Below are 11461 nucleotides of genomic sequence, written 5' to 3'. Positions count from 1 at the left end.
GCAAAGGATCCCTTGACCTCACTATCGACCAAGGTCAACCACACATCAAAACACAATCTGGGGAACGACACCACATGACAAAGATTGGCAGAGAAGATGTAGGTTGTAGCATAAGAAGCCGGCCCCATCCTCCTCCAACCAAGTAGGAAAGCGCCAACCTTGCTCTTGCGTACCCCAGACGACGCCTTCAAGAAGTTGAGTCAGACTCAAAGCCCGACCACTTCAGAAGATAGAGAGAAAATGAAAGTCATTCCCTATGCCTCAGCCATAGGTTCTATCATGTATGCTATGCTGTGTACCAGACCTCATATGTGCCTTGCCATCAGTTTGGCAGGGAGGTACCAAATTAATCCAGGAGTGGATCACTAGACAACAGTCAAGAACATCATGAAGTACCTATAAAGGACCAAGGATATGTTTCTCGTTTATGGAGGTGACGAAGAGCTCGTCGTAAATGGTTACGTCGATGCTAGCTTTGACACTGACCCGGATGACTCTAAGTCACAAACCGGATATGTGTTTATATTGAATGGTGGAGTTGTCAGTTGGTGCAGTTCCAATCAGAGCGTCGTGGTGGGATCTACGTGTGAAGCGGAGTACATAGCTGCTTCGGAAGCAGCTCATGAAGGAGTCTGGATGAAGGAGTTCATATTTGATCCGGGTGTAATACCCAGTGCAACGGGTCCAATGAAAATCTTCCGTGACAACACTGGAGCAATTGCCTCGGCGAAGGAATCCAGGTTTCACAAGAAGACTAAACACATCAAGAGACGGTTCAACTCCATTTGTGAAAAGGTCAAGGATGGAGACATAGAAGTTTGCAAAATACATATGGATCTAAATGTAGCAGACCTGTTGACTAAGCCTCTTCCGCGAGCAAAACATGATCAACACCAAGACTCCATGGGTGTTAGATTCATTACAATGTAATCTAGATTATTGACTCTAGTGCAAGTGGGAGACCAAAGGAAATATGCCCTAGAGGCAATAATAAAGTTGTTATTTTTTATTTTCTTATTCATGATAAAGGTTTCTTATTCATGCTAGAATTGTATTGATTGGAAACCTAAATACATGTGTGAATACATAAACAAATACCGTGTCCCTAGTAAGCCTCTACTAGCTAGACTAGCTCGTTGATCAAAGATGGTTAAGGTTTCCTAACCATAGACATGTGTTGTCATTTGATAATGGGATCACATCATTACGAGAATGATGTGATGGACAAGACCCATCCGTTAGCTTAGCATATTGATCGTTCAGTTTATTGCTATTGCTTTCTTCATGTCAAATACATAATCCTCCGACTATGGGATTATGCAACTCCTGGATACCGGAGAAATACCTTGTGTTCTATCAAACATCACAACGTAACTGGGTGATCATAAAGATGCTCTATAGCTATCTCCGAAGGTGTTTGTTGAGTTGGCATAGATCGAGATTAGGATTTGTCACTCTGAGTATCGGAGAGGTATCTTTGGACCCTCTCGGTAATACACATCATAAGAAGCCTTGCAACCAAAGTGACTAATGAGTTAGTTACAGGATGATGTATTATGGAATGAGTAAAGAGACTTGCCGGTAATGAGATTGAACTAGGTATGAAGATAGCGACGATTGAATCTCGGGCAAGTAACATACCGATAGACAAAGGGAATTACGTATGTTGTCATAACGGTTCGACCGATAAAGATCTTCGTAGAATATGTAGGAGCCAATATGGGCATCCAGGTTCCGCTATTGGTTATTGACCGGAGAGGTGTCTCGGTCATGTCTACATAGTTCTCGAACCCGTAAGGTCCGCACGCTTAATGTTCATTGACGGTATAGTGTTATATTAGTTATATGATTTGGTGACCAAATGTTGTTTGGAGTCCTAGATGAGATCACGGACATGATGAAGAGTCTCGAAATGGTCGAGAGGTAAATATTGATATACAGGACGATGGTATTCGGACACCTGAATTGTTTCGGAGTGTACCAGATAGTCATCGAAGTACCAGAGGGGTTAGTGGACACCCCCAGAAGGTTAGTGGGCCTATTGGGCCATTAGAGGGGAGCACACCAGCCCACAAGGGGCTGGCGCACCCCCTTTGGCAGCCACCCAAGTGGGGAAAGGAAAGGGGAGAGGATTCGCCCTCCCCTCTCCGGCAAATAAGGAAAGAGGGGCGCCACTTGGGGAGGAGCCCAAGTAGGACTCGACCTACTTGCGGCGTCCTCCTCCCTCCCATCTATATATATGTGGGAGGGGGGGGTGCCTAGCACACCGAGAACATGATCTTAGCCGTGTGCGGCGCCCTCCTCCACCGTTTACACCCACGGTCATATTTTCGTAGTGCTTAGGTGAAGCCCTGCGGAGATAGCTTCATCATCACCGTCATCACATCGTCGTGCTGCCGGAGCTCATCTACTAGCTCGCCGTCGTGCTGGATCAAGAAGGCGGAGGACGTCACCGAGCTGAACGTGTGCAGAACGCAGAGGTGCCGTACATTCAGTACTTGATCGGTTGAAGCGCGAAGAAGTTCGATTACATCAACCGCATTGTTAAACGCTTTCGCTTACGGTCTACGAGGGTACACAATCACACTCTCCCCTATCGCTGCTATGCATCTCTGTGGATAGATCTTGCGTGTGCGTAATTTTTTTTTCCACGCAACGTTTCCCAACACTTAGACTACTTTAATTAAGGCATAGCAAGGCTAACTCTAGTCTTACGGATGGGTCAAGCACCGGCTAGTACCGGAAGCCAGACTTTGTTTCTGTCCCTCCTTCTAAGCACCTGCGTCCAGCTATCTTAGGCAAAAAAAACCAGTTTTCTTGTTGAAGCACCTGCCTAAGCACCCGCGTTGTACATGGCCTAAGCAGACGCATTTTTCTGGTGGTAGAGCCCTATAGATAGCCCCAAAAGATTTGCTGGTGGAGCAAACACGCATTTCTCTTGTGGAAGATGCTCATCTTGCTCGCTGGAGCAAAGCCACCAGTTGAGGAGATCGCGACCTTTTTTTTTGGCCACGAAACAAGGAGTTTTATTTCAAAATAAGATTTGCTTGATACATGGGGCTCTTTGTGTAACCACACAGCTCTGGTACGTGAGCTATAGCTTGCCAAACAATCTACTACTCTACTTTGGATCATGATGTAATTTCTGTGAAATAAACTTCCTATCAACCATCAGGGCTTTTAATCTCTAAAGCCAAATGACCATATGCAGAACGATCATGGCCGTCATCCTCAAATGTTGATAGAGCCATCAACGAGTCAGACTGAACAATACCATATATATGTTGAATTGCAAGAGCCATGCCTTGTATTATCACGTAGATCTCAGCCTTGGGTTGACTCTGGAGGACATATTGCTGGTGAAAGACAGTCGCCGCTTCACCGTCGCACTGGCCGACGCCTCTCCATTCGGCTCTCTCGCTGACGCGTTACTTGTCGCCTGCCGTATCTAGCGCAACAAGGTACGTACATACATCTTCCATTCCGAGACAGGCCTTCCAACACCCAGGTGTCCCTACATCCTCCACGAACAGAATACTCAGTTTAAAAAAAATCGAAAGAATCTGAAACTTTGGAACATCAAACATGATCAAACATTTGATGTTCTTGCAAAGTTTCGGCCACAAAGAACATTTGAGGAGCCCCCAGCAAAAACAAATCACTGCTCAAAAGTGCACATGAATTTTATCCCATTTTTGAGACCTTTTGGTCTATTCCACATATTGCATCCATACTACTATTCAATATAGCATTACATAACAAATATTTTCCGATGTCATTTATGTGCTTTTTCTCTTTGGACCTTCTTTGGTCCCGATGATGGTCCAACATCAATCATGGGCGAATTTTGATCACCGACCCCAAAATTTGGAGGTTCTTGACCATTGTTGCTCATATTAATTCATTGTACAAACTTCCTAAACATGCATCACAATGAGGCCAACATCCTAAACTTACTCCCATAATTCACATGGGGTAAAAAAAACTAGGGGGAGGGGGGGGGGGGCTATCCTCGAACAGTATCTAGCGCCGGAGCTCGCAGTGGCCGGTCGGCGGCGGCGGAATAAGGCCGGTGGCAGCGGCGATGTTATGTCTGGATCCCGGGGCGGCGGCCTTGGATGGTGGTGGCGGGTGAAGCTCGGGCTTCCTGCGGCGGCTTGGCATGGTGCAGTCCCTGTCCAAGGCAGATCTGTGACGGCGATCTGATTGCGGATTGGTTTGGATAAGAGACGGTGACGAGCGCGCGGGATCCATCTCGGCGGCTCTCGCGGTTTGGGGAGGTGGGGGTGGGAGCCCTCCTCCCAGGCTCCACTAGAGGCACACTCTGGCAGTGGTAGGTGCACCAGGACTCCTACGGTGGCACTGCTGTTGCGGTTGGTCGCCGGATCTAGGTGGCTAGATCTGGGGCTTTGAAGGTGGTCGAGACGGTGCACAGGTTGTCGGGTGGATTCCTTGGGACGGATCCGGGTGAAAACCTGGTTTTCGGTCGTTGGCCGGAGCTGGTGATGACGATGCCCTTATCATCGTTTCCTTCATGAAGGCATCATCGAGGTACAAATCCCAAACCCACCCAATACCTTCGAGGGAAACCCTAGATCAATTGATCGGATGACAGCGGCATTCATGTGTCATTACCCCCTTGGGGGCGGCATTCTTGGAGATGCACTCGGGCTCGAGGGACCAATGGATGGCATCTTCGGTGGGGCGGTGTTTCTTTCTACATATTCATGGCGCCGGCTCTTGGCGGCATGGAGCAGCGAAGGCTTGGCGTCAGATGTGTGGTGATGGACACGCACAGGAGGTTGACACTGTCTGGCGTCGTGGTGGCGTTGGCGGCAGCTAGACCGGACAAGGTTGATGCAGCAGTACATTTCTGAAGATGGATTGGTGGCAAGTGGTTGCAGCAGCCTCATACCCGGCAGGCGTCCTGGTTGGGATGTTAGGTCTGGCTGCGATGTCTTTGGTATTAGGCCTAGGCTATCAGCGCCCCTTCATCAATTGGATAGGTGTAGCGACAGTTGTTCCTTAGACGGTGGCTTTAGTCTTATTGTTGTATGACTTTATATGGTCTTGTGAGAATAATTAATAAAGTGGCCGTATGCATCGCCCAGATGCAGAGGCCGGGGGTCCTCCTCCTTTTCAAAAAAAAACTCTAGCGCCGGAGCTTCGTCGGTGTCAGCGTCTGCCGAAGCTGCGGAGAATGAAAGACGATATCCTCATCAACGTCCGCGTCCTGGATGAAGCCATCTAGTTTCTTGTATCCTTTTAAACCCACACATGTGTCATCCAAGTCTAGGGTGGGTGCGGCGAGGGCGTGGACGCGTCATGTCCTCCTCCAGGTCAATAGCCTCCTTCACATAGCCGCCTCTTGCGAACGCGCTCACATAGACCTCGGTCTTCGCGGGCGTGCCTCTTCGAGTTCAGCAAGTGTATAGTGGGCAACTCGGCCGTCTCCAAACCCATGTGGCGGATGACGGCATGGGTGGGTGGATGAATGACTGGGAGGGACACGGCGAAGGGCGCCGACTGATAGGCTGGGTTGGGCGCAGGGTAGGGGAGCAATTTGGGAGACATGATGTGAGCTGATTTGTCTCGTCCACTTGGTGGACATGTCCGCACCGACTCATATCCTCCTAGATTCGGGCTGGGTTGCTATCCGGATTGCGCAGACATGTGTGAACAATTTGAGGAGGCCCGTTGGACTTGTGTTTTTGTTCGGATGGTGCGACTATGTCCAGACCGTCCGCCCGACGGAAAAGATTTGGGCCGTCCTTTGGAGATGCTCTAATTGTGGGCATCAAACTCTCATGGTATAATAAGTGGGGAAGCACGTAGATTAGCTAGGATGGCATCCCTTCTCAAAAAGAAAAAAAGCTAGGATAGCATCCCTTCTAAAACAGAAAAAAAGCTAGGATGGCATCCTGCATGGATGCTGGACGATATATATGGCTAGACACTCCTCCAGCTGATTTACGTACCGCTGTAAACTTTGATATTATGCAATAAAGGTAGCTTTTTTTTTTTGCGGAAAGCAATAAAGGTAGCGTTGGTTCTTCTGAAGAAAAAAATCCCACAGTAATTATGTACTCTCTCCGTCTCACAATGTAAGATGTTTTTGCAACCTAATATATGCAACAACGAATAACTTTGGACTGTCCCCTCAAAAATAAATAATTTTACACTGAAAATAAACAAGCATTCAGTCGTGTTCTGTTTTGTTTTCACGTGTTTTATTGTTTGGTAAACTACTCTTTTCTCGTGCGCCCATTTTTCCTATTCCACTCCGGTTGCTCCTAATTTGTCTTTCCCATAGTACAAATCATGAGGTCCCGCACACCCTCTATGGTCGGCAGCAGCTGCCCCTGAGGCAGACACGCATTTTCCTCGTGGCAAGGCCCTATAACTAGGCCCCGAAGGTTTGCTGCTGGAGCAAGCACGCATTCTCTCGTGCACTGGCAGATGCTCGTCTTGCTCACTGGAGCAGTCACCAGTGAGAGAGATGGCGACGCTGACTGTTGAGGACGTGCTGCGGGTGAATGGCAGTCGCCGGTTCGCCGTCGCGCTGGCCGCCGCCTCCCCCTTCGGCTCTCTCGCCGACGCGCTACTCGCCGCCCGCCGCATCTGGCGCAACGAGGTACGTATGCCCAGGCATCCCCTCTTCACGTATCAATTCCTCTCACCTTCCCATTCGAAGCAAACTGATCCTTCCATGCATGCGATCGGGAACGAACGAACAAATCAAGGTGGACGTGCCTGGATGGCTGGAGGCCTTCGCCGCCAACCCGCCCATCGGCACCACCTCCCTCTCCATCTCCAAGTCAGTTTCCTTACCTCTTCGTCTGCCATTTCTTCGCTTCTTGCTGTCACTCATGGTCAGTCAGTCACTGCAGATGGAGCAAGGAGGAGCAATCAGTTGCGCGTTCCACAGCGACTCATTCGACTGCACAGGTCGCCGCGTTCCTTCTTTAAACCTGTTATGTGATTCATCTGACTTGATCGATTTGTGGACTCAATTAGGTTTGCCTTCTTCAAACTGTTTGTTGCAGGACTTGTCCGAATGGAATGCCAAATACAGGGACAAGTTTGGGTTTGTCTTTCTGATATGCGCAACTGGGAGGACCGCCCCCGAGGTCTTAGCTGAGCTCAAGGTCTGCATATATCCAAACTAAATTCCAGTTATGTATGATTTTTGTAATAGTTTTTTCAATTACCATCTCCTGCGCCGGCTATTTTTACGCCAAGATTTATACGCACGTTTTAGTTTTATGTTTCTTTCTGCATTTAATTGGTTTAGTTTTTTGGGATTTTCATTTCAGCTTTTCTTTATGTTTCTTTATGTCATGCATAACTATAGTTGCCCGCACACAGGGGTGCAACTATATAGTTGCTTGTTCATGGACCATGCGCAACTGCAGTTGCATGCTCCATCAATCATGCACATATCTTTTTAAAAGGAAATCCAATCAAAAACGTGGGTTAAGGAAAAGCAAAAGTGAAAGAAGACAAAAATGAAAATGCAACAACAACTGTTATCATGCCTGCCTGTTCGGGTCATCGAATCTCAATAATTCATGGAACAGTAATTAGATTTGTGTTTGCTCTACAGTCTCTTATTACTTATTAGCCCATCTCTCTTAGGTCATGTGGTATCGTGATCCGTGGAATACCGCGGGTCAAGTCCTAATAATGGAACAGTGGTTTTTTTATCAATGACAATAGTGATCCTTTTTACAAGTTTTGTGTCTAAACTAAATTCTCTACCTTTGGATTTTGATATCACCGGGGGTATTTAATATCGAGTTCAGCCCTGATATGGCGCTACAAAAATCATATTACTAGAAAGCTTTGATACGATGATTCCCTTTCTATATATGTAAATAATTGTTCTCAAGTGTGTCTTATCATCCTGCTTCTCTTTCCAGAGGCGTTATGCAAATACGATGATTGTTGAACTTGAGATTGCGGCAGAGGAAGAACTGAAGATAACTGAACTGCGTCTTGCAAAACTTTTCTCGCCAGAGACTGCAGCTCCCCGACTTTAGTTATTAGCCAACCAGTAAAAACATCAGGTATTGGATAAATTATATATGTTGACACATTTTCCACTACTAGTTTGAGCCTTTTTTCCTCTAGTAGTTTGAGCCTTTTTTCCCTGATGTGTCATATAATCGAAGCTTCAGAGATATTGGTCTCACATGCTCTTGTTTTCTTGAAAATGATAGCCATCGAAACTGTTCGCCCCTCCACTCCTCAAATTCCCTAACTCTACTCCATGCTATAGTATTTCTAGCTCCACACGCCAAATCCTGTTTACATAACATGTTCAGCAACTGGCTCAACTGCAGTCCATACATTGGTGTGCCAACATCCTGATTACACAATAAGCCCAGCCTGACTCACTTGGTGTGCCAAAGAACAGTTAACAAAAATGCAGTGCAGACAAAACTTATTACAGAAATAATACTGGAACAAAATAAGATTTCACACATAACCAAATTTATCACATGTTCAAATATCACATGCAAGAAAAATTCTCACAGTTTCGCCACCAAATGGAATACTGATAGCACACACAATCAAATTTATCATAGTATCAAATATTTCACACAAGAAAATTTCTCACCTCGGTGAAAAATGTATCTTTTGAATTTGACACTTCTTCGTCACAATGAGGCATCGACTGCATTGCTTCATATTCTCTAGTGCCTTTAGAAGACAGTTGCATAATGGACAATTGAGAAACCAAGCCATGTATAGAGATCAGCCCCAATACGTTAAGCCAAGTTATTAAAAAAACAAAATTGTTGAAAAAATATTTCTCTCTATTTTGACCAAGCCATGTAGCATTCAAATCATTGAGTAGATTGTTTTAGTCAAAAGAACTGTAATATCAGCCGAAGAACTTGCTTGAAGGAAATAATTAAGCAAGAATGCAGTGGCATTATCCAATTTAAACAACTACATGCACCTCACTTCACACATGTAGGTTACTGAATTAAATCAAATAGAATGGCACCAAATAAGTAATGAGCAAGTAGCATGTTTTGCCAGGAGTATGAAGTACAACAACTTGCTTGAAGGAAATAATTAAGCAAGAATGCAGTGGCATTATCCAATTTAAACAACTACATGCACCTCACTTCACACATGTAGGTTACTGAATTAAATCAAATAGAGTGGCACCAAATAAGTAATGAGCAAGTAGCATGTTTTGCCAGGAGTATGAAGTACAACACCTGGAGAAAGGCATACGACTCAGAACCTTAAACCTGGTCACCCACAAAGGAAATGTGATCGGTTACTTACCCAGCATAAATGATAAGCACCACTTGTGGGTAAAGTAGTGCACACGTGTAGAGTATAATGAAATTTAGCTTTTCACTCCCCGATCTAGGAAATATCTGCAGTCACACTGAGAAAAGAACCATTAGAGGTTCTAACAACCATGAGGCCCAACGAACGTAGATTTCGGAATATAATTTGATTCCTACAAGATATATGAACATGCATGTACTGTGAACCTTCGTCTCAGTAATAACTATTGCATACATCACTCATGAACTACAATGGACTTGTTGAGTACCTCATGTACTCGCCCTACATAAATTTTCTTCCTTCTAACTACGAGTTGCTTAAGGGATGATAAAAGACCCCAGGAAAGTTGGGGAGTATATCGATGAAGATCCAGATCTATAAGATGGAGTCGAAGGGACTATGGGGACGGCAACTGCGAAGAAGAGCATGGCTAGCAGGCATATGCAACGAGTAATAGTGGTTGGTGTAGCGGCAACCACATTTGAAATAACCAATCATAGCACTATCATGGTACCTTGTTATGTACCATTAGTTTGTTAAGTTTGAACTTGGGAGAATTTTGTGGTATGCAATAATAAGTTTGTATTTGGACCTGATATGTATTTGTTGTTATACTCCAAGGGATATAAGGTCTATGAGATGGCGTATGGTGGGCATTATATCAAATACTGTCACACTACACTATGTAGGGGTGTGCTGGGTTGCTGCATTTTGTTACCTGCAAATTCTAGTATTGAGACGGATTTAAGTCGTTGGTTCATGCCTGATACCGCTAGGCCCATTTGTTAATTAGCCATTGTACCAAATGAACATAACTACAATAAATGTACTGGGCCACACCCATAGCCAGATCGAAAAATTCATGAATTTGTGATACAACCTTGGAATATGGAGGAGCAACATATCACGAGGACACTGGGTGCTCAGGAGATTGAACTACTTGGTGCTCAAGCTCCAAAGTGTATTTTTTCTTACTTTTTCCCTTCTTTGATATATCTTCCTCTTCCTTCAATTTGGCCTCATGCACCCTACTAATTTAAAATTCAAACTTTGCTCCTTCACTTTCTTTCTGCATACTATGTAAATCCTTTGGCACCTTCATCCTAGGCTTCTAGCAACACAATTAATCTTTATGTGTGGAGACAAAATAAAGTTACCTAATAGCATGAGAAACATCAACGATGACATACTGTTGCTCATTTCCCCCTGATATTTTTTCTTTCAAATGTTAATCATCCTTTTTGTCATCATGCAAACGTGTGAGTAGTCCTTCTTGGACCGTGAATCCATAACAGTAGCTAGATGATTATGTCTCTCCCTTGTTCTTCAATATAATGATCACATCAGCTACCCTACATAATGACGATGCATATGTTGTAATTTAAGGTGGATTTGTTATTGATGCACAATTGAAAGCAAGTTAGTTCCTCCTTATTTAGTTCACCGAGAAACCAATCCAGCCAGATTATTTTGACACGTCGCCGTGGTGGCAACGATGTATTCAACTTCACATGATGACGATCCACCACTTTCTACTTCAGAGACTGCCAACTGATGACACTATTGTCATAGAAGAGCATGGCATCAGTGGTGCTCTGATGAGTGTGAGGAATACCAGCCATGTGTTCTATGTCTCTGTCGCTTTAGCCAACAAGATAGTTGTTCCCGCTTCCCCGGTGTAGTGAAAACCCCAGTTTAGGGTGCCGACAACATAGCACAACACCCTCTTGATCGTCGAGACATGGTTGGTGGTGGGCGGCTTTGTCAAGTGCTAGACCTAACCGTTATCATATCGTGTAACCGTTCCTGATCATTCAAGACGAAAACTATGCACATGTTTTTCGATGATGACACCTGGAATCATGTTCTTATGTACTACTACTAGTAGTAAATGGCACGTGCAACACGTTTATGACATGCATGTCGGCAATTCATTTTGAGAGTTAATAATGTACAAAACATGCACCATATATTGTCAAATGTTACGAAAACAATTACGTCAGATGTTCTTAGACTACAATAACCTACCGTGTGTTTCTAGGGGTGCTTCAACATTCATTTAGGGAAAACCATTGTGTTGAGTTTGTTAGCGATACGCACTGGGCGACTCGTCATTGGACAGGTGCAGTGCGGAAGCAAAGGTGGA

The 11461-nt window shown here is 45.0% G+C and overlaps 1 protein-coding gene across 2 annotated transcripts; it reads left to right on the top strand.

Annotated features, from left to right (window-relative positions):
- Positions 1–6450: 6450 nt before the first annotated feature.
- LOC125539857 (uric acid degradation bifunctional protein TTL-like) lies at positions 6451–10049 on the top strand. Of its 2 annotated transcripts, none has more exons than XM_048703403.1 (6): positions 6451–6634; positions 6744–6817; positions 6891–6948; positions 7047–7148; positions 7923–8069; positions 9650–10049. In XM_048703403.1, the coding sequence occupies exons 1-5, from the start codon at positions 6500–6502 to the stop codon at positions 8040–8042; spliced, it is 489 nt and encodes a 162-aa protein (XP_048559360.1). In that variant the 5' UTR covers positions 6451–6499; the 3' UTR covers positions 8043–8069; positions 9650–10049. The 2 variants fall into 2 exon arrangements, with proteins under 2 accessions (XP_048559360.1, XP_048559351.1); XM_048703394.1 differs by having other exon boundaries at positions 9638–10047.
- The last annotated feature ends 1412 nt before the right edge of the window (positions 10050–11461 follow it).

The sequence above is a fragment of the Triticum urartu genome, chromosome 1 (genome assembly GCF_003073215.2).
Source record: "Triticum urartu cultivar G1812 chromosome 1, Tu2.1, whole genome shotgun sequence".
NCBI lineage: Eukaryota > Viridiplantae > Streptophyta > Magnoliopsida > Poales > Poaceae > Triticum > Triticum urartu.
Note: the sequence above shows the minus strand (reverse complement) of the source record. Positions and strands in the feature narration are given on the sequence as shown.

Bases quoted from the DNA above. Each gene is read 5' to 3' on its own strand.
- LOC125539857 (XM_048703403.1), top strand. From the start codon at position 6,500: ATGGCGACGCTGACTGTTGAGGACGTGCTGCGGGTGAATGGCAGTCGC. The intron at 6,818-6,890 runs GTCAGTTTCCTT...CAGTCACTGCAG, and splicing joins ACCTCCCTCTCCATCTCCAA to ATGGAGCAAGGAGGAGCAAT. The intron at 7,149-7,922 runs GTCTGCATATAT...TTCTCTTTCCAG, and splicing joins AGGTCTTAGCTGAGCTCAAG to AGGCGTTATGCAAATACGAT.